This window comes from Dipodomys spectabilis, unplaced genomic scaffold (assembly GCF_019054845.1).
Source record: "Dipodomys spectabilis isolate Male_0828 unplaced genomic scaffold, ASM1905484v1 ptg000039l, whole genome shotgun sequence".
NCBI classification, from domain to species: domain Eukaryota; kingdom Metazoa; phylum Chordata; class Mammalia; order Rodentia; family Heteromyidae; genus Dipodomys; species Dipodomys spectabilis.
The window spans coordinates 792,649-815,089 of NW_024870716.1; the positions used below are offsets into that span (position 1 = coordinate 792,649).

Genomic DNA, 22,441 nt, shown 5'->3' on the forward strand with positions numbered 1-22,441 from the left:
AGGGGTACAGGCAAAAGTGATCAGATTGTAAAGGCATCTTGAGCCCTCTTTAGGTTTGTAATCCCTTTGATTGTCAGAAGGAGAATGTTTTTTTTTTCAAATCTTTGTCATTTTATTCCCAGGCTTGTACATTTCTAAATGTATCAAACATAATAATGTCATGAACAAACCAAGTCATATTCAATACATTTTATAATGTTAAAGTAACAAAAGACTGGGGCATGGCTCAGTGGGTAGAGCACTAGCCAATGAACAAAAGTATCAGGAACTGAATCCTGGTCTCAGACCAAAATAATAATAATAATAATAGACTTTAAATTGTTGTGGAATGTTAAAGGTAAGTATTAGTCAGGTGTAGTGGTGCATCCCTATAATCCCAACTATTGGGGGGTAGGGGACAGGAGGATCTCTAGCTCAAGATCAGCCTATGCAAAGGTAGGAGATTCTATCTCCAAAAAAAGGGGGGGAGGGGCTGGGAAGGTGGCTCAGTGGTAGAGCGTTTGCCTTGCATGCCTGAGGCCCTGGGTTCGATTCCTCAGCACCACATAAGCAAAAGAAAGAAAAAAGCTGGAAGTGGCACTGTGGCTCAAGTGGTAGAGTGCTAGCCTTGAGCTGAAGAGCTGAGGGACAGCGCCTAGGCCCAGAGTTCAGGCTCTAGGACCGGACCCAAAAAAAAAAAAAAAAAGGTTTCTCCCTTTTTCTTGTTGTCCCTGGCCTCAAAATTTCTAGCTGTTCCTTTCTCTCTCTAGTGTAGTTGTATTGGCCCTGGGGCTGGCAATCTGGGAGGGGGAGGGTGTGTGTGAGAATAGAGGCTCAGAGGGCAGGCTAGGCCAGGCCAGTCCAGGCAGTACCTGAGATCTGCAACTAAGATCCCAGCGGGAGAGGCCTGTGACTTAGGCCACCTTGTATGAGCCAAGAATAGCAGGCTGCAGAACCTCAGACTTTGCCCTGCCCAGGTTAGCATGTAACCACGAGAACCTCCAGTTAATTCATGCTTTACACTCTTCATTATTATGCCCTGTCCACTACCCAGTTCACAAGCCAGGAAAGAGTTTCTCTAGATGAGTTAGGATTTTAACTCAGATCTGTCTGACTGCAAAGCTCCAGGACTCTGTAGACAGGCTCTTGCCTACAGGGGCCCTGCAGCTGAATGGACCTTTCATGTAAGTTTTTCCATAGAGCTGGCTGGCCAAGTAAAACTTGGATGTATGTATGCAAAGAGGCTGCAGAGGAGAGAGACATCCAGGCATGTCTGTGTGAACCAACCATGTGATTTGGACAGCATCCTTTGCTTCCAGAGCCTGCTTGTTCTCCCAGGTCTAAGCTGCCCCCTGCCAAAGTTGTTAGGAGAACTAGATATGATACAGAAGAAAGTTGGAACACTACACAGCATGTGACATGCAGTCAGTGTATGCCAGGGTGACTTCCTGTTCCTCAGTTTGTGCATCTAAAATGCAGGCATTGATAAGAGTATTTGCTTTGGGGCTGGGAAGGTGGCTCAGTGGTAGAGCACTTGCCTTGCATGCTCGAGGCCCTGGGTTTGATTCCTCAGCACCACATAAGCAAAAAGAAAAAAGCCAGAAGTGGCGCTGTGGCTCAAGTGGTAGAGCGCTAGCCTTGAGCTAAAGAGCTGAGGGACAGCGCCCAGGCCCAGAGTTCAGGCCCCACGACTGGACCAAAAAAAAAAGAGTATTTGCTTTTTTTTTTGGTTGGTCATGGGGCCTGAACTCTGGGCTTAGGTGCTGTCCCTCAGCTCTTCAGCTCAAGGCTAGCGCTCTACCACTTGAGCCATAGCGCCACTTCCACCTTTTTCTGCTTATGTGGTGCTGAGGAATCGAACCCAGGGCCTCATGCATGCAAGGCAAGCACTCTACCACTGAGCCACCTTCCCAGCCCCTGCTTTTTTTTTTCTTTCTGGGTCTTGGACTCAAGGCCTAGGCAATGTCCCTTAGCTTTTCTGATCAAGACTAACATTCTACCACTTGATCCATAGCTCCATTTTTTTGCTGGTTAATTGGAAGTAAGAATATCATGGATGGCTTTGAACCATAATCCTCCTGTCTCAACTTTCTAAGTAGCTAGGTTTACAGTCCTGAGCCATCAGTGCCTAGTCAATAATAGCATTTACCTTCCTCTGTGGTCACAGTGTGTATTTGGAAGAGTGGAAAGCACCATGTGACAGCTGAGTGACTCCTAGGTGAGAGCGGGACCTTGGCTTTTTCCTCTGCCATGAGTGCTTTTCCCACTCTGGGCTTAACTCTAGGCTTCATACAAGTCTCTGCCTATGATCATATCTCAGTGCCTTATCGCACCCAGTACTAGATATTGTCTGCCTTCACCAATAGAGTAGAAGCTTTGTAATTGTCAAGGCAAGGCTCTCTGGCTTGTTCACCTCTGTGCCCCACCACCTGGCACACAGCAAGAGCCCAGTAGTTCCTGTAAAGTACATGGCTGACATGTCTCTCTGTTTTTCCACAGGTGAGGTGACTGTTCCAGCTGCCAGAGTAAACGTGCCAGCCTGGGTGAGGACAGAGACTGGTGAGGAGCTTTGGGGACTTTGTATGCTGGTGATAGACACTGGGAAGGGGCTGGGGCACCTTGTGAGGTCTTCAATGAAGCAAGAAAGAGGTGATGCTCTTCCCAATAAGAAGGGTTATCCACCTACTGGAAAGTTCCACAGTAATTGTGTGGAAGGAAGAAGTAAGCACTTTTGGAAAAAATTGGAACCCAGCCATGCACTGGTGGCTCAGCTCCTCAGGAGGCTGAGATCTGAAGATAACAGTTCAAAGCCAGCCCGGGCAGGATAGTCCATGAGACTCTTATCTCCAATAAACTACTCAGAATACCAGAAGTGGTGCTGTGGCTCAAATGATAGCACCTACTTTTCAGCTGAAAAGCTGAGGGACAGACCCAGGCCCAGAGTTCAAGCCCCATGACTGACCAAAAACAAAAACAAAAAATTAGTCACCAATGCAAGAGTCTGACCAAGGGGAGCATCACTTAGCACAGTGCAGGTTAGAACCTTACTGAGTTTGGCCCATGACACACTAGTTTCTGGTCACCAGTCTGTGTTTTGCATACAGACTATTAAACCTGGGATTTCATGGTCTTGGAGCTGACAGCCTGGTGGAGGAAATCATTACAGAGCTAGAGAACAAAGGCCTAACAAGCACAAGTAATGTCAAGAGGCCCTAGCAGACAGGCACTGGTGGCTCACATTTGTAACCCTAGCTACTCAGGAGGCTGAGATCCGAAGATCATGGTTTGAAGCCAGCCCAAGCAGGAAGATTTGAGACTCTTATTTCCAATTAACTACCAAGTGGAGCTATGGCTTAAATGGTAGAGTGCAACCTTGAGTGAAAAAGCTAAGGGACAGTGCCCATGACCCGAGTTCAAGCCCCACTACCAGCACAGAAGGGGAAAAAAAAGGCCCCAATGGAATGGCCAGAATGTACAAAATGAGCTGTTCCACTGGTGCCTTAGTGGCAGTAATTCTTCACTCCTTCCAGAGTATTCTTTCCTCTTGTACCCAGGAAGAAGGGCCTGGCCTCAGGGTTACCCAGCAAATGAAATGAAGGCCAGGACTGGGCTAAGGACACTGCAGCCCCACTTTAGCTCTCTTCACAACTACCCAAGTCATGTACACCCCCTGCTTCTCTGAGTGTTGTCTGTCCGTAGGCAATCACATCTAACCCTCCCAGGGACTGCCAGGAAGAAGCGTTCTACCCATTTCTCAGAAAACAGGATCGTGTATTTGGTTTACCATGTGAGTGAATGAGCTAATAAACACGTTTCATGTGTGCACCTGGCTCATATTGGAAAAACCAAACAGAACCTTTGGGTGGTTTTTCCGTTTTGTTTTGCTCCATGAAAGCATGTGGTGTCCTCCTCAGGCAAGGGACCACTGATCCTCAGAACAAAAATCCTACTAGTCTTACTTGTTACATTAGTTTAAGTTATACTTATTATTGTTTCTAATATAAGTAAGTAAGTAAGTGTGTGTGTGTGTGTATACATACCAGTCCTAGGACTTGACCTTAGAGCCTGGACACTTTCCCCTTTTTTTTTGTCAGTTATGTGGCTTGAACTCAGAGCCTGGGTGCTATCCCTGCGTTCTTTTTTGCTCAAGACACTAGTGCTCCATCACTTTGAGCCATAGAGCTACTTCCAGTTTTTGAGTGGTTAATTGGAGATATGAGTCTCACAGGGATGTTACTGCCCAGGCTGTCTTTGAACCAGGATCCTCAGATCTCAGCCTTCTGAGTAGCTATGATTACAGGCATGAGCTACCAGCACCCATTCTCCCCTAGCTTTTTAACTCAAGGCCAGTGCTGTAGATAAGAATCTCACAGACTTTCCTGACCTAGTTGGCTTGAAACCAAGTTCCTCAGATCCTAGCCTCTTGGGAAGCTAAGATTATAGGTGTGAACCACTGGTGCTAGACTAAGTAGTGGTTTTTGTTACTATTTTTGTGTGTTTGTCTTCAGTACTGAGGATTAATCCCAAGGTCTTAAACGTACTAGACAAGGACTCTACCTCTTGAGTGCTTTGGTTTTTATATTATAACTGCCCAGGTTGTAACTGGGAATTATATGTAGGTACCACCATGCTTAAGTATTTGTTTTGTTTTCTAACTTTTTTTTGGGGGGGGGGGGGTCCGGTCATAGGGCCTGAACACTGGGCCTGGGCGCTGTCCCTCAGCTCTTCAGCCCAAGGCTAGCGCTCTACCACTTGATCCACAGCGCCACTTCGGGCTTTTTTTTCTTTTTGCTTATGTGGTGCTGAGGAATCGAACCCAGGGCCTCAGGCATGCAAGGCAAGCGGTCTACCACTGAGCTACCTTCCCAGCCCGTTTTCTAACTTTTTTACATCACTTTTGTAGACCTAATTTCTGTTTGCCAAAACTGTGTAAATTAGGTAACATTATTGTTACTTTGTAATTGGTAAATACTGAGGCTGATTGATTTGCCATTTTGAAGCCAATCCCATTGGAGAACTCAAGGTCTTGACTCCTTGCTCAGTGTCTGTCTGAGCAATGTCTAGAATGTGTGTAAGAGCAAAGGTTTATAGAGCATTTGACTCTGCTTCAAAATGGGAAGAGTGAGCGGATGTCTCCCAGCCTGACCCTGACTTGTTACAAAGTCTGATCCAAACTCCAAGAAACAGAAGAGCTTTGTCTTTATTGTCTTTATCCTCCTCCTCCTCTTCCTCCTCCTCCTTCTTTTCTCCTCCTCTTGTCCTAGAGTCGCCTACTAGGGCATCTCTCACTTGTTTACAGGGCATGATGTCAGAGGCCATGGACCAGCCAGCCGAGAGTCCTGGAAACCTGAGGCCGGAGTCCATTGGTGATGACAGCATGGAGTCCAGCACCTGCCAGGAGCTTCTGCACCGACTTCGGGAGTTGGAGGTATGTAGCAGAAGGCCAGTGGGATTGCAGTGCTGGTGAGAGCCCAGGGGAGGCAGAGATGCTCTGGGTGGGCAATAGGTGCAAATAGGCCTTCCTCACCTTCCTATGGCCAGAGCTATCTGGCCTTACCCTGGAGGAAGCTGAGCATTTCTTTAGCAGAGCTCCTCTAAGAAGCCCATCTTTGCTCTTAGGTGTCCATCCCCGGTGCAAGCTCAGGGCCCAGAAGCATGCATAGGAGTTGGCCATTCTAATCTTCAAATGTCTCAATTCCCCCACCTCCCATTTTCATGACCCTGCTGGCTCTGTAGGGGGAGGGGGAGTGGTGAAGATGGTCACAGAAGCCACAGGAGGAGGCACTTGGAAGACTTAGAGCTCAGAAGTTGAAGGGCAAAGTGTGGGTCCTCGAGCCAAGCCTCCCTGCTACATTCTGAAGACACTGTCCTTCTCATCAGGGCCCGACAAAGCAGTGTTGATGTCATGAACATCATGATACCGAAATATTTACTCACATGCTGTGGATAACTTCATACTATGGAGTCACCTTGACTCCAAGGTCATCCTCTGTCTCTATAGCCTTGCCCCCCATACATACACCCCACTTTGGTTTGTTTGTTTTAATTAAAAACAAAGTAGTTAGCTGGGCGCTGGTGGTTCACGCCTGTAATCCTAGCTACTCAGGAGGCTGAGATCTAAGAATTGCGGTTCAAAGCTAGCCCGGGCAGGAGAGACCGTGAGACTCTTATCTCCAATAAACCACCAGAAAACCGGAAGTGGCGCTGTAGCTCAAGTGGTAGAGCGCTCGGCTTGAGCTGAAGAGCTGAGGGACAGTGCCCAGGCCCAGAGTTCAAGCCCCACAACCGACAAAAAAAAAAAAAAAAAACAAAGTAGTTGTCCAGAGAACTTGCCATTCAACAAAGCAGCTCCCTTTGCTACCTCCCACTCAAGTTCTCCTGGCCAAGTCCTTAGTCCCACTGAAGTTGGGCCAATCTCAGCTCTGCCCTCCTGCCTTGGTCCACTCTGCAAGCTTCGATATGTGAGCTTCAGCTGCTTGATTCCTTGCCACCCCTCCTCAGAAGGCATTTATTTTCCCTGGGGGGAAAAAAGAACCCCAGAGCTTCCCTCTTGCCCTCTTCCTCTTCACTCCTGCAGGCAGAGAACTCAGCACTTGCCCAGGCCAATGAGAACCAGCGGGAGACTTATGAGCGCTGTCTGGATGAGGTCTGTGGGGTCTTCAGTGGGAAGTCTGCTGTGGCTGGGGGCTGCAGGGGCCTGGATTGTCAACTCACCCTCAGGGCTTTTGTCCCCAGGTTGCAAACCATGTGGTGCAGGCACTGCTGAACCAGAAGGTAAGTGGTCGCAGGAAACATTCTTACCCCGGGAGAGGCCCTGGACACAGTTAGGAGGTTCTTCTATTGGACCCCAAAGCCTGCTCACCTAAGCCTTCACTAGGAGCTGAGGAAGGAATGTGGAGAAGATGGTCTATTGGCCCTCCACTTACTCCACTCCTTCTGTCTCAGCAAGTACGTTGTTTTCTACTTGGAGGCCAGGTCAAGATTAGGTAAGACCAGGACTCAGAACCATGTAAACTTCGGTTTGGATTTGAGTCCTTCCCTTAGTTCTAGCTGGTTTCTCCAGGTTGTGATAGCCCTCAAAAAGCAATATTTTTTTTGTATGTGTACCAGTCTTGAACTGAGAGCTTGGGTACTATCCCTGAGATTTTTTTTTCTAAGTGCTAGCCCTCTACCACTTGAGCCACAGCTCCACTTCTAGCTTTTTGCTGGTTAATTGGAGATAAGAGCCTCAAGGGTGTTCCTGCCCAGGCTGGCTTTGAACTGTGATCCTCAGATCTCAGCTTCCTCAGTAGCTAGGATTATAGGCATGAGCCACTGGTGCCTGACAAAGCAATGTTGATGTCATCATGAACCTACTGACATCAAAATACTTACTCATATACTATGGATAACTTCATGGGTCAGTCTGACTCCAAGGTTATCCTCTGTCTCTATAGCCTCCCCCCTTTGTTTTTAATTGAAGTAATTGTATAGAGGAGTTGCTATTCAACAAAGCAGTTATGAATATAATATATCTTAGGCAATGTCACCCCTTTAATCATTTTCCCATTCCTTCTAAAGTAGGCCCTGTGTTGTTGTTGTTGTTGTTGTTGTTGTGCCCATACTGAGGCTTGAATGCAGGGCGTGGGCACTGCTCTTGAGTTTTTCTGCTCAAGGCTAGCAGGCTACCACTTGAGTCACCAGATTTTTGTGATGGTTAATTAGAGATAAGAGTCTCATGGGCTGGCTTTGAACCATGATCCTCAGATCTCACCCTCCCGAGTAGCTAGGATTACAGGCATGAGCCACCTGCAGGCAGCAGGCCCTTCGTCAATTGCATGGTTTCATAGTGCAAGTAGTTGATGTCAGAGATGCGGAAATGACGAGAGAATAGACTCCTCTTACTGCAAATGCAGCCACCTTTACTAGGGAGCTGGCGATGGGAAGGTGTGTCCAGCAGGCACCCAGGTCCTCTAGGTAGGATTTCTGCTGCTGCTGGGTAAAGTCTGTATTCATCCTGTTCTCTCTGATATCTTCTCTTCCACCTCCTCCACCCCTGGGTGGGCAGGACCTGAGGGAGGAATGCATCAAGCTGAAGAAGAGAGTGTTTGACCTGGAACGGCAGAACCAGATGCTGAGCGCCTTGTTTCAGCAGAAGCTCCAGCTCACGACTGGCTCCCTCCCCACCCAGGTGGGCACCTTGCTTGTCCTTCCCTCTCAGAGCCTGCTTCCTGCAGCTTCCTTTGTGAGTCTCTGCTCACAGTCACACAGAAGCATGCCCTCGGCATCCCTCCACCACAATGGGGGCTACGGCCATCCAGAGAAAGGCCTGTCCAACCTGACAGATTAGCACCTTAGGAAAGGTAAAAACAGGTAGACCTGAGTCTCTGCAAGCTTGGCCACCCCCCTGCCTTCCAGGTGCTCCCCACCCAGCTGGGCTGCATTCTTTCTTATTGCCTAAGAAAGCTCTCACTGGTTCCTACTCTGTTGTGGGGGAAATGGGTGGAGACTGCAAACGAAGCTATTTGAAGCTCCCAAGAGACTCTGGCTAGTGACTTGGCCTCTTCCTGGCCAGAGTTGGGGTGTGGCCCTCTGTGAGGCAGCCTAGAGCTTCTTTCACAGAGAAAGCAGGAAAAGCAATTTCATGGCTACTAACTCTGTGCACACACATAGTTGCATCTACTCACCATCCGCACACACACAAGTTCACAGACATTGGTTTCTCTGGCCACCTGACCCCCTGCATGTCCTAGGAGCAGCAGGAGGCTCTAAGAATGAATCCTGGGCCAGGCGCCGGTGGCTCATGCCTATAATCCTAGCTACTCAGGAGGCTGAGATCTGAGGATTGCGGTTCAAAGCTAACCCAGGCAGGAAAGTCCATGAAACTCTTATCTCCAATAAAACCACCAGAAAACTGGAAGTGGCAGAGCACTTGCCTTGAGCTGAAGAGCTAAGGGACAGTGCCCAGGCCCAGAGTTCAAGCCCTATGACTGACCAAAAAAAAAAGAATGAATCCTGGGCTCAGTTAAGATGTCACAGAAGCCAGGCAGTACACACTACTAACTAACTACTCTGTGGAAGCTGAGATCTGAAGATTATGGTTTAAAGCCAGTCTAGGCAGGAAAGTCCATAAAACTCTTATCTTCAGTTAACCAACAAAAAAGCCGGAAGTGGAACTATGACTCAAGTGGTAGAGCCTTGAGCAAAAAGAAGCTCAGGAAGAGCACCTAGGCCCTGAGTTCATGTCCCAGGACTGGATGCATGTGGATACATGTGCATATACAAATGATGCCACTGAGGTTACTCTGCCACAAACCCCAAGGATGGAAAGAGATACTTAGGAGAACCAGGAGCAGATCTAGATTGCAGGGGGGAATAGCATGTTACTTCTGAGCGCATTTGACCAGAAGAGAAACACTTTGTGTATTGGGTGCCTCTGTCTGGATTTGTGTGTAAGCAACACAAGCAGCTCTTGATCCCAGTCCCTGAGCAGAGAACCTTTCCTCTCACTGGGATGCCTGGTCCCTGCAGAAGCCTTTCTGGAGTCCCTGTGTCACCCAGGTGGTATAGAACTGAATCCCAATCAACACAGTCTGTAATTCTCCCTGCCTAGTTCTCTCCTTAGTTCAGGGTTCACCTCAGAATCTCCCCAAAATGCAACATACTGCTGATAACAAAGCAGCTTTAACTCTGGAACTCCTGGGGTGTTAGCCAATAGATTTCACTTCCCCGGTGGCAATAAGACATAATAGAAAGAGCATGAACCTTGGCCTCAGATAAACTGGGGTTGAATTCTTGAATTAACTGCTTTTTAACTTAGTGTACAAAGTATCTGACTTTACAAACTACAGGGGTTTTTCTCTTAGAAATGAGATAGAAGTACCTATATTGCATGCTGTTGTGAGGATTAAATGAGAATATACACTGGTGGGGGCTGGGAAGGTGGCTCAGTGGTAGAGCGCTTGCCTTGCATGCCTGAGGCCCTGGGTTCGATTCCTCAGCACCATATAAGCAAAAAGAAAAAAAGCCAGAAGTGGCACTGTGGCTCAAGTGGTAGAGCGCTAGCCTTGAGCTGAAGAGCTGAAGGACAGCGCCCAGGCCCAGAGTTCAGGCCCCATGACCGGACCCAAAAAAAAAAAAGAATATACACTGGTGCTGGTGGCTCATACCTGTAATCCTGTCTACTCACAAAGCTGAGATCTAAGGATTGGGAGTTTAAACCCAGCCCCCAGAGACAAATCCAAGAGACTCTTGGCTCCAAATTCACCAGCAAAAAGGCTGGAAGTGGAGCTGTAGCTTAAATCATAGATCTTCAGCCTTGTAAAAAGCTTAAGCAGATGCATGAGGCCCTAAGTTCAAACCCTAATACTGGCATGAGAGGAGGTAGGAGGAGGAGAGAGGTGAAAGAGAGGAGAGAATGTGTTGCCCTTGGCCCTTCATAGTGAATAAATGCCAGCTCTTTATATTGGTATGATTCCCAGGTTGTGCTTTGATGGGATGAAAATTGCTTGGTACGGTACCAAATAAGTTCTGCTTGTGATTAGCACCTAGCAAGGCCCTGTCTCAGGACTATGGCCTGTGCAGAATAGGCATGAATCCGGAAGGCTGGAACCACTGGGGACTAAGTTTCCAGACAGTCTAAAGAACTAGGTATGACAGTGCCTTTTGTTCTAGGGCCAGGGAGAGGAAACAGGCCCTCAGAGAAGGTCCCTGCAGGGTTAGATGACATTGGACCTGGACTTGGATGAATGGGAGATTTACAAAAGGTTCAGAGACCAAGAAAAGGGATTTCCTTGTAGAAAAAAAAACAGCATAAAGGGGCTGGGAAGGTGGCTCAATGGTAGAGTGTTTGCCTAGCATGCATGAAGCCCTGGATTCTATTCCTCAGCACCATATAAGAAAAAAGAAAAAAGCCGGAAGTGGCACTGTGGCTCAAGTGGTAGAGCGCTAGCCTTGAGCTGAAGAGCTGAAGGACAGCGCCCAGGCCTAGAGTTCAGTCCCCATGACCGGACCCAAAAAAAAAAGAAAAAACAGTATAAAGCCGGGTGCCAGTGGCTCATGCCTGTAATCCTAGCTACTCAGGAGGCTGAGATCTGAGGATCACGGTTCAAAGCCAGCCCGGGCAGGAACATCGGCGAGACTCTTATCTCCAATAAACCACTAGAAAAAGGGAAGTGACGCTGTGGCTCAAGTGGTAAAGCACTTGCCTTGAGCTGAAGAGTGCAAGGACAGCGCCCAAGCCCAGATTTCAAGCCCCACGACCGCCCCTCCCCCCCCCCAAAAAAAAAAGAAAGAAAAAACAGCATAAGAAAAGACCTAGGGCAAAGAAGCCTAGGGATCAGCACAGATACTTTAGTTGTGGGGCGGGGGACAAAAAGAAAAAAATATGCCTTAACATCCTTGAACACCAGAGACTGAAAAGCCATCAAACTGGTCAAGGAGACAGGTTGGAATGCCGAACAGTACCCACTCCACAAGTGGAAGATCTGAGCTGAAAGCCCAGGTTGCACACAGCCAGAGGCAAGGCTCAGTCACTGCAGAATTTGAGCTCTGCAGAAGTGAGAGCAAGGGAAGGGTTAAAACTGGCTTATCCGCAACTGAGATTCCTGGGAGAAGGAATCACATTCTCAAGGACAGATACTAAATTTTCTGCAGTCTTCTGTAGTTGTTTCACAGGAGACCAGATTAGGGACCCAGAAATGATGCCTCCCTTGCCATCTCTTTCCTAAGGTCATTTTCTGTCATTCTCCAGTCGAAGGTGGTCAGGGCAGGAAGGGCCTCTGGTGATAGTCTCCCTTGCAAGAAGGCAGGAAGTTCCCCCAGACAAAGTGTGCTGGACTCAAGATGGGCATTCTGAGTTAGTTCTGCCACTACCTCTGGGTCAGGCCAGTATGTCTTTTGGCTTGTCTCACCTCCTGACATCTGGGCCTGTGCTATTTTCAGATCTATCTGTGCTGTGCTCTCCTGAGCCTTCTCCTAACCCACAGTTGGGGTGGCAAGATAAGCCACTTCCAGGATCAGGAGACATCCAAAGAGGGGTCCACCTAGACAGGAAAACCCAACCCTGAGGAGCCAGATGGCCGCCATGCTAACACTTCTTTCTCGGCAGATCCCACTCACTCCACTCCAGCCACCATCAGAGCCACCAGCCTCCCCTTCCCTGAGTGCTGCTGAAGGACCAGCCACTTCACTGCCTCTAGGGCGCTGTGCTGGACAGAGAGAGGTAAGAGATCGGTGGCTTTGCTGGCTAGAGGCTAGTCAGTGCAAGTTCCACTGGTGTTTCTAACAAGCCCTGGGGAAAGGCTGTTGCTCAGGCACAGGCTCTTGTCCAGGCTGGAAGTGTGTAGAGTCCTCAACTGTCAGCCTCATACCAAGAAAAACAGGTCCCACCCCAGCGACTGGCCTGTGAGCAAACACATTAGTAATGTGGTGAGAGTCATGTCATAGTTGCCCTTAGGGATTCATTCTGTGCCAGACACTGTGTGGAGCCCTGTGGGACTCTTTTGTTTTATTTATGGAGTTAAACATAATTACCATCTCATTTTTTACAGATGATACCATGAAGCACAGAGGTCAGATAACTTGCTGAAGGTCATAGAGCTAGGTGGGACTAGGACTTAAACTTAACATTATCGAGTTTACTCCAAAGCAGATATTGTTAGCCATGGTGCCAGACTCAAGAAGGGGCTAGAGCCAGGCTCTGGTGGCTCACACCTATAATGCTACTACTCAGGAGGCTGAGATCTGAGGATAGAGGTTCATCACCAGCCAGGGCAGGAAAGTCTATGAGACTCATCTCCAGTGAACTACTAAAAAGCTGGAAGTGGAGCTATGGGTCAAATGGTAGAGCACTAGCCTTGAGGGGGGAAAAAAAATGCTTAGAGACAGTTTACCAGGGCTGGAAAGGTGGCTCAGTGGTAGAGCACTTGCCTTGCATGCATGAGGCTCTGGGTTCGATTCCTCAGCACCTCATAAGTAAAAAGAAAAAAAGCCGGAAGTGGCGCTGTGGCTCAAGTGGTAGAGCACTAGCCTTGAGCTGAAGAGCTGAGGGACAGTGCCGAGGCCCAGAGTTCAGGCCCCACTACTGGACCAAAAAGAAAAAAAAAAAAAAAAAGCCACGAGACATTTACCAGACACTGAGTTCAAGCCCTAGGACTGGCACCAAACAAAAAAGGGGATGCTAGGTAACATCAGAGAAGTTTCACATTGAATCATCCCCAGGCTGCTTCTGCTAAAAATCAGGACCAGGCAGATGAGCTGTGGCAAAACTTAGCTATGTCACACAACCTCCCTTCCAGAATAAGCATGGAGGTCAGAGGTAGGTATAGTCAGATGGTCAGCCCTGCAAAGCCAAACAGCAATAGATATGGGAGGCTGGGGTAACTAAGGGAACCCACCCTAGCCCACGTGTGCCAGGTACAAGAACTGATGTAACCAGAATTCAGCCATCTTTGGAGGAGCTGAGTCATCCTATCTTAAGCTCTGTGAGTTACTTTTGGGGACATAGACCTAGTCAAGCCACAAGCCAGCCCTGTAACAGATGTACTTGGTGATGCCCAGGGCTTGTGCCACACAAGGTTTCCTCTTCATGCTTCTTCTCCACCTCTTCCCTGCTACCCTCCCCCCCCCCCCCCCCCCGCAGGTGTGTTGGGAGCAGCAGCTGCGGCCAGGAGGCCCAGGCCCCCCTCCTGCCCCACCCCCAGCACTGGATGCTCTGTCCCCGTTTCTTCGGAAGAAAGCCCAGATTCTGGAGGTGTTACGAGCACTGGAAGAGACGGACCCTTTGCTTCTGTGCTCACCTGCTACCCCCTGGCAGCCTCCAGGCCAGGGGCCCAGCTCTCCAGAGCCTATCAATGGCGAGCTGTGTGGCCCACCCCAGCCTGAGCCCTCACCCTGGACTCCCTATCTGCTTCTGGGCCCAGGCAGCCTGGGGGGCGTGCTGCACTGGGAGCGCCTTTTGGGGGCCCCGGGAGAGGAAGAGAGTTCTGGGAAACCTTGGGGCCCTACTAGAGCTCCACCAGCAGCTCAGGGTCCTAGCTCTGGCCCACACTGTGCCCCAGGCAGCAGCTCTTCCTCCTCTTCTGATGAGGCAGGTGACCCTAATGAGGCGCCCAGCCCTGACACCCTACTGGGTGCCTTGGCCCGCAAGCAATTGAACCTGGGCCAACTCCTTGAGGACACGGAGACTTACCTACAGGCCTTCCTAGCTGGGGCAGCTAGCCCACTCAATGGGGGACACCCAAGTCCTGGGCTGCCAGCCTCCCCAGACCAGGGCCCCTCTCAGCTGTCTAAGCCCAAAGGCCTCCCAAAGTCAGCTTGGGGTGGGAGTACCCCAGAAGCCAACAGGCTAGGCTTTGGTGCTACCTCAGAGGGTCAGGGGCCCCTCCCTTTTCTCAGCATGTTTGTGGGTACAGGAGATGCCCCACTGGGCTCGAGACTTGGCCACCCCCCTTCCTCATCTCAGGTGAAAAGCAAGCTCCAAATTGGGCCCCCTTCTCCTGGAGAAGCCCAGGGACCTGCCCTTCTGCCCTCTCCAGCCAGAGGTCTCAAGTTCCTCAAGCTGCCGCCAGCCTCAGAGAAGATCCCAAGCCCAGGAGGCCCCCAGCTCAGCCCCCAACTCCCCCGAAATTCCCGAATCCCCTGCCGCAACAGTGGTTCGGATGGCAGCCCTTCCCCACTACTAGCCCGCAGGGGCCTGGGGGGAGGAGAGCTGTCCCCAGAGGGGGCACAGGGCCTGCCTACCAGCCCTTCAGCCTGTTCCACGACCCCGGACTCTGCACAACTGAGACCCCCGCAGTCAGCCTTGTCCACCACCCTGTCCCCAGGACCAGTGGTGTCTCCCTGCTATGAGAACATTCTGGACCTTTCTCGGAACACTTTTAGGGGGCCTTCCCCAGAGCCGCCTCCATCGCCCCTGCAGGTGCCCACCTACCAACAATTGACTCTGGAGGTGCCACAGGCCCCTGAAGTCCTCAGAAGCCCTGGCGTCTCCAGCCCTTGCCTCCCGGAATCCTGCTCCTATGGGAGCCCCCAGGAGAAGAACCTGGAAAAGGCAGGCTCAGAGTCTCCCCACCCTGGCCGCAGGACCCCTGGCAGCTCATCCAAGAAGCTCAGTCAGGGGTCAGGGCGGCGGCCCGGGGATCCCGGCTACACACCTCTGCGGGACAGATTGGCAGCCCTTGGGAAACTAAAGACAGGCCCCGAGGGGCCCATGGGCCCAGAGAAGAATGGGATGCCAGCCAGACCTGGCACTGAGAAAGCTCGGGGACCAGGGAGGTCAGGGGAGAACACTGGAGACATGGTACCCTCCACCACCAGACCCCTTGAGCAGCCAGACTCTAAGGGAGTCCTTCGGGGAACAGTGGCCTTAGGCACAAACAGCCTGAAGCAGCAGGAACCTGGACTTGGGGATCCTGGGGCCCCTCGGGTCTACTCATCCCACTCCATGGGGGCCCGGGTGGACCTGGAACCTGTCTCACCAAGGAGCTGCCTCACCAAAGTAGAGCTGGCCAAGAGCCGACTGGCAGGGGCCCTGTGCCCTCAGGTGCCCCGTACTCCTGCTAAAGTGCCAACCTCAACCCCCAGCCTTGGCAAGCCCAACAAAAGCCCTCACAGCAGCCCTACAAAGCTACCCTCCAAGTCCCCTACCAAGGTGGTACCCCGACTTGGGGCCTCCCCAGTCACTAAGGAACCTCCCAAACCTGACAAGGGGAAGGTCCCACCTTGGGCAGATTGTGGCAGCTCCACGGGACAGCCCACATCCCCAGTACCTGGCCCCACTGACCCAAACCAAGGCCCTGAAGGGCCAGCCCTACACTCAGCCATTGAGGAGAAGGTGATGAAGGGCATTGAGGAGAATGTGTTGCGGCTTCAAGGCCAGGAACGGGCACCAGGCTCTGAGGCCAAGCATCGTAACACCAGCAGTATTGCCAGCTGGTTTGGCCTTAAGAAGAGCAAGTTGCCAGCCCTGAACCGCCGTACAGAGACCACTAAGAATAAGGAAGGAGCTAGTGGGGGCTCCCCACTTCGGAAGGAGGTCAAGGTGGAAGCCCGAAAGTTAGAAGCTGAGAGCCTCAACATCTCCAAGCTGATGGCTAAGGCAGAAGACCTGCGTCGGGCCTTGGAGGAGGAGAAGGCCTACCTGAGCAGCCGGGCTCGTCCACGGCCTGGGGGCTCAGCCCCAGGACCTAGCCCTGGTCTGGGGCAGGTGCAGGGCCAGTTGGCTGGCATGTACCAAGGGGCAGACACCTTCATGCAACAGCTGCTCAACAGGTGAGGGCTGAAATACACCTGACTCTAACCTGACCTTTGCTAACCCCAGGAGCTTGGGCTTCCCAGAGATCTAGGAGACTAGGGTGCCACCAAAGCACTGGGTTGGGGGCGGGTGGGGGGGCGGGTAGGGGGAGAGGTAGTGACCAGGCCTGAAGGAAAGATCAGTCAGAAGCTTGGAGTTTAAAACCACTCCACTTTATCCTTATTGGCTGTCAAGTTAGAGCACTAGCTCTCATTTGAGAAGAGCTCATGGTCTCCATTTTTCTGGATTGTCTTGTGTCAAAGGAACTTGTCTAGGACCTTTATATGTCAGTCAGATGATTGCTAGATTCTACCTCTGGGCTGCTGAAAACCTGTTAGTGAGGAGGCTGGAGAGGAGGGACCCTTCCCATCTTACCCTTTGGCACCCACCATAAGGAGAACTGTGGTAGGGGGACCCACTCATTCATCCCAAGGAGATGGGACTCCAGTCAGGGTTTGAATGGCAAGTGTGCTCTGAAAGCCAAGGGAACAAGCAAGAGTGTTGTGCATGTACCAAGTCATAGCCTAGTTTGCCAGTATTCCAGGACATACTGTTTCTGGGTAGCTTTGAGGAAGGACTCCTACCTTTCTCTGTTACCCCTACAGTTTCTCTAGGACTTTCCCTGCCTATTACCAGAGTCAGAAAGAGTTGGTAAGAACAACCATCACTGGTGGGTGTCAGGCTGCTGTGTCTACTTTCCATCACTGTGATGAACTAGTCGAGGCCAGCCAGATGCTGCTGGCTCACACTTGTAATCCTAGCTACTCAAGAGGCTGAGAGCTGAGGATCAAAGTTTGAAGCCAGCCTGAGCCCCAGGAAACTCGTATATCTGCTTAACCACCAGAAAACCAGAAGTAGCACTGTGGCTCAAAGTAGTACAGCATTATCCTTGAGCAAAAGAACTCAGGGACAGTGTCCAGGCCTTTAGTTCAAGCCCCATGACAGACCAAAAAGAAAAGAGAAATACTTGAGTCAAGCTACTTTATAAAGAAAAGTGTTTGGGGCTGTGCCTCTGAAGGTATGAGGTCTAGGAGCTGCATCTAGTATTAGCCTTCTTGTTGGCAGAGTCCTGAGATGGTGGAGAGTGTCACATGGCCCATACGTGTGTGAGTGTGTGTGCGTACGTGTGTGTATGTGTGCACATGCGCGCTCCTGACCCTCCAAAGTCAGCAGGATTCAGCCATGAGGGCTCCACCTAGATGGCCATATGTGGTCCAGATCACTTCCCAATGGCCATAGTCAGATTAAGTTTCCACCCTTATAATTCCATCCCCACAATTAGGATTAACCTGGAATATCTGGAGACAAGGGTCCTGAATTATCCAAAGCACAGCAACAGCTGGCATCCCTGCCGCACCAGCCTCCCTCACCTATGTGCACTGTTGCCTCTAGGGTGGATGGCAAGGAACTGCCACCTAAGAGCTGGCGGGAGCCCAAGCCTGAGTATGGGGACTTCCAGCCAGTGTCCACTGACCCCAAGAGCCCCTGGCCAGCCTGCGGGCCCCGGAATGGCCTGGTGGGCCCACTTCAGGGCTGTGGGAAAACACCTGGAAAGGTAAGTTCTTGGGCAGGGCTGGGTAGAGGATCCGACTCTGGGTTTTTCTCCCTGGGACCTGGAAGCTGCTGGATGCATTTGTGAGTTCAGGGACGGGTAAGAGGAGTCATCCGAGTCTCCTGTACCCACACAGCCCAGCAGTGAGCCAGGCAGGCGGGAGGAGATGCCCTCAGAGGACAGCTTGGCAGAGCCAGTGCCCACTTCACACTTCACAGGTCAGCAGGGTTGGGGACTGAGGGTGGGAAGTGCCCCTTTACCCCCATTCCATTCCTTCCTCACCTTGGCAGGTGCCAGGACTTTGTTCCATCTTGGTTCCTAGCACTGAGGTGTGAGAGATTTTGGGCTACTCAGGGGTACCAGCTCCATGGCCAGTTGGTAGCCAGGGTGGTGGGGAGGGAGTGGGGGGGGGGGGCGGGTTCAATGAGAGGATCCTGTTGGGCCAGTAGGGTTGAGTGTGGTGGAGCCTGGCTAGGGTGGGGCCTGAAGCTAGAGGAAGAAAGAAGAAGGAGCAAGCTCCGCCTTTTACCCACCACACGCCCTCTCTCACCCCCAGCTTGTGGCTCCTTGACTCGAACCTTGGATAGTGGCATTGGGACCTTCCCACCCCCAGACCATGGCAGCAGTGGGACCCCCGGCAAGAATCTTCCCAAGACCAAGCCAGCACGATTGGATCCCCCACCAGGGGTGCCCCCAACTCGGCCAGCAGCCCTCACCAAAGTCCCTCGCCGTGCCCACACACTGGAGCGGGAGGTGCCAGGTATAGAGGAGCTGCTGGTGAGCGGGCGGCACCCCAGCATGCCAGCCTTTCCTGCACTACTCACTGCTACTCCCAGCCACCGTGGCCACCCAACCTGTCCCGATGGTGAGTCTCACTCAGGTGGGTGGGAAGTCCCGAGGAGCTGGACAGCTCTAGCCACCTTCCCTTTGTTCCTGCACAGATCCTTGTGAAGACCCAGGCCCTGCCCCTCCTATCCAGCTGGCCAAGAACTGGACCTTCCCCAACACCAGGGCAGCTGGCAGTTCTGCTGACCCCTTCCTGTGTGCACCCCGACAGCTAGAGGGGCTACCCAGGACCCCCATGGTGAGAACTGCAGCAAGGGAGGAGGAGGAGGAGGACGGGAAAGCAGTCTCGGGTGAAGTAGGTACAGCTTGTGTCCTGCACTGACCTAGAATGGGCTGAGAAAGTATCCCTCAGTGGCTGGGCAGTTCAGCCACCCTAGTTGGGGAAAAGGGTTCTATAGCCACCATCACCACCCCCCCAAACCCCCCCTACCCCCTCACCCCCACACACACACAGATTGACCAGAAGGTGGGAAGGAAAGATTGTTTTCAAGTTGTCTATCCTTTCCAGGCTCTGCCCGTGGACCACAAGCGAAGCCTGGAGCCCAACCGCCCATCCTCTACGCCCCAGGGCCCAGCATTTGGGGGCAGTCGCACCCCCAGCACGTCAGACATGGGTGAAGAAGGCAGAGTGGCCAGTGGGGGCGCTCCAGGGCTGGAGACCTCAGAGTCTCTCAGTGACTCTTTATACGACTCGCTGTCCTCCTGTGGGAGTCAGGGCTGAGGGGGCTGTGCCCACCACAGCTGTGCCCCTCCCAGGCCCCTCTGGAGCTGGGGACTAAATAGACTGGACCTACACTTCATACTCCACTCCAGTGGAGCCAGTGGAGGACCCCCCCCCCATTAAGGGACCAAGGAGGCATGTGGATAAGAAGATGACCGGAGTCCCTGGCATACCCCACCGCTGCTGTGGATGAGATTTACCACACTTAGCTCAGGGAGAGACCCTATCCTCCGTCCTTTCGATCACCCAGAGTCAAGCTCTTCTTTAAGGGAATAGGGGTTCAAGGCCACTATATCCCAGCTCCCACTTCAGGCTGAGCCATCTTGAGGTGCTGGGCTTCCTGCCCGCCAGCTGTGCCATCTCTGCCCATCCTGGCTGCTCTCCTCTCCCAAAGTCCCCCACCATGGGGTTGTTCTGAAGGCCCTGTGCTGGTGGAATTTGGGGGGAGGGGGGACAAATTGCCTTCTCTCTCTGCCCTGGTCCTCCTTGCTGTCTAAACGGTGCTGCCCTCCCTACCCCATGTCTTGGGGTCTTGTTTGTCTGTCTTTTTGTTCTTTTGTTTTTGTTTGTTTGTTTAAATATTAAAGCGCCTGGCCAAGTCCCCAAACCCCAACCCGCACTGCGGTTAATTTATCTGTTGTTAAAAACATGGCTGCTCTGCTTCCAGCCTCAGCTTCTGCAGTATCCCTAATAAAATGTGGAGGCTCCTCCTAACCCTTCCCTGTCTTGGCTTGTTGTGTGGCAGGACTTGGGTAGATTAGGTTAGGGGACTGAATGACGCCAAAGCACCAAGTTGAGGGGTAGGACCCAGCATCCTTGTGAAGTCATCTCTCAGAGGAGCTGCTGGAGACACCTTCAGAGGGAAGGGGGGCAGGCTGGGCTGGGGCAAGGGCTGGGGGTGTTCCCTGACCCAGGGCCCTGGGAGGCATGCACTTGGTGCCTGTATGAGCCCTGTGACGTGGGCACAGCGTCAAGGCCTAGAAGGGAGATAAACTTCACTGTAGCCTGTGGTTGCCATGAAGGGAAGTTAGACACAACTGGGTCTCCAAAACTGTTGCCACCATCTCATCTCATCTCAGAGTTAGGGGAAAGACTTGAAAAAAGTTCCTCCAAACCAGGCTCCGGTGGTTCACACCTGTAATCCTAGCTACTCAGGAGGCTGAGATCTGAGGATTGCAGTTCAAAGCCAGCCCAGGCAGGAAAGTCCATGAGACTCATCTCCAGTAAACCACCAGAAAACCGGAAGTGGTGCTGTGGCTGAAGTGGTAGAGAGCTCTTCAAGCCCCACAACTGACAAAAAAAAAAAGTTCCTCCAGCTCTGGAACTCAGTTTAAGAAGGGGAGGCCAGGGGGGTTGGGGGAGGTCCTTTATTGGAGAGTATACACAGGCAGACCATTCTGTCTTCAAGGTGCTAAATCTTGAAATTAGAAAAGGATTCCTCTTCTTTTTTTTTTTCTTCCAATTATGTTTTCAATTTGTCCATTCAAGCCACTGGCTTGAATTGTTTGGGGAGGACTGAGGGAGTGTAGGAGATAGAAGAGCCTCATGCTCTTACGGTAAAGCCTTGTGATCTTTTTTTGATCTTTGAACTCTGAGACCATTAGTGTCAGGGTTCAGTCACAGCACAAATTTCATTGAGTCGCTCCAAGGGTTAATTATTCCAAAAGCTCTGATCTCAGGAGATTAACCTTTCATACTAGGGCAGTGCTTTCCTCAAAAAGTACAAAAAAAAGTACAAAACAATCGTAAGATTTAACAGCTACCCAAAAGTATCCTTTTGTCTTTGTTTTTGTTTTTTTGGTGTCTCCCCCCCCACACACACACACTGAGACAAGGTCTTGATATATAGCTTAGGCTGGCCTTGAACTCTCAATCCTCCTGCCTCGGCCTTCCAAATGCTAGGATTATAGGCATATACCACCATGTCCAGCTAAAATTGCTCTGTGGATTCTTGACATTAAGACCTACATCTACATTGTAAAATCTTTTTAAGCATGTGTTAGACATCTGTGAAACTTTTGTTTAACTGTACACCTCATACCATACTGTCAGCTTTTGTCTTAATAAAACTATAGATTTATATAAAAAAAAAAGAAGGGGAGGCCAGAGGAACTGGGGCTTCCAGGAACTATATTAGATTTTCCAGAGACTTCCTGTTGGACCTGGAACTAGGCAAGACCACCAGGAGTCGCTAGCCCTCTTCCCTGCCAGCTTGTACAGTGTGATGTGGCTCAGGCAGGACACCTAATGCAGCCTGCTCTCGCCACCTTCCCATGACATTCAGCTCTGAAGGCTTCCTGGGTAGCATGCACACTTGGCACCCCAGGGCTCATGTGGGATCCTGTGATAAAACCCTAGTCAACGTATCTTGCTGTGTTGGTACCACAGCCATCTCAGCTGGGGAAGAAGTACCTGGACGGGAGTGTGCTGGGCCTATTCAAAATTCAATGGTACCACCAGGCCCAGGTGGCTCACTCAATCCTAGCTACTTTGGAGGCTGAGATCTGAGGGTCACAGTTCATAGCCAGCACAAGCAAGAAAGTCTGTGAGACTCTTATCTCCAATTAAGCACCAAAAAAGGCAGAAGTAGAGCTGTGACTCAAGTGGTAGAGCTAGCTTCAAGCACAAAAATTTAGGAACAGGGCCCCAGGTCCAGAATTCAAGCCCCAGGACTGGCAAAAAAGAAAAGGAAAAAGTCATTGATTGTCTAGGCAGAGTGGCAATGGGCCCTGATAGGGGTGCCCCATATGCCCACTAGTCCTGCCAGCTCTTCCACAGACACCTTCTGGTTTGTGGATTATTCTTCACAGGACTTGCAAACACTAAACTGGAAGTCAAGTCTTCCCCACAAGGCTAGTTTACTTCTGAAAGCTGCATCCCTTCTCCACCCTTTGGTTTTCCTGATGTGTACAGACTGGATAGTTAAGCTGAGCCAGCTGGTCCCAGCAGCTGTTCTACCTGCTCCCTCCCTCATCTTGCCTCTTCTCTCTGCTTTTCCTTAGTTAATGCCATCATTGAGGAAATTACACAACTCAGAGAAGAGTTTGCTAATGTTTGCTTTGTTTACAAA

The 22,441-nt window shown here is 51.1% G+C and overlaps 1 protein-coding gene across 1 annotated transcript in view; it reads left to right on the forward strand.

Moving 5' to 3' along the window:
• Positions 1 to 20,077, forward strand: part of Nckap5l (NCK associated protein 5 like) — a 43,702-nt gene extending 23,625 nt beyond the window's left edge. Inside the window, exons 2-13 of the mRNA XM_042677752.1 lie at positions 2,479 to 2,538; positions 5,279 to 5,407; positions 6,557 to 6,625; positions 6,715 to 6,753; positions 8,027 to 8,149; positions 12,068 to 12,181; positions 13,601 to 16,230; positions 17,645 to 17,807; positions 17,941 to 18,022; positions 18,361 to 18,669; positions 18,746 to 18,888; positions 19,159 to 20,077. Of these exons, the coding sequence (XP_042533686.1) occupies positions 5,282 to 5,407; positions 6,557 to 6,625; positions 6,715 to 6,753; positions 8,027 to 8,149; positions 12,068 to 12,181; positions 13,601 to 16,230; positions 17,645 to 17,807; positions 17,941 to 18,022; positions 18,361 to 18,669; positions 18,746 to 18,888; positions 19,159 to 19,371 (4,011 nt within the window). The 5' untranslated portion in view covers positions 2,479 to 2,538; positions 5,279 to 5,281 and the 3' untranslated portion in view covers positions 19,372 to 20,077. The remainder of the gene's footprint in view (positions 1 to 2,478; positions 2,539 to 5,278; positions 5,408 to 6,556; positions 6,626 to 6,714; positions 6,754 to 8,026; positions 8,150 to 12,067; positions 12,182 to 13,600; positions 16,231 to 17,644; positions 17,808 to 17,940; positions 18,023 to 18,360; positions 18,670 to 18,745; positions 18,889 to 19,158) is intronic.
• Positions 20,078 to 22,441: the final 2,364 nt, after the last annotated feature.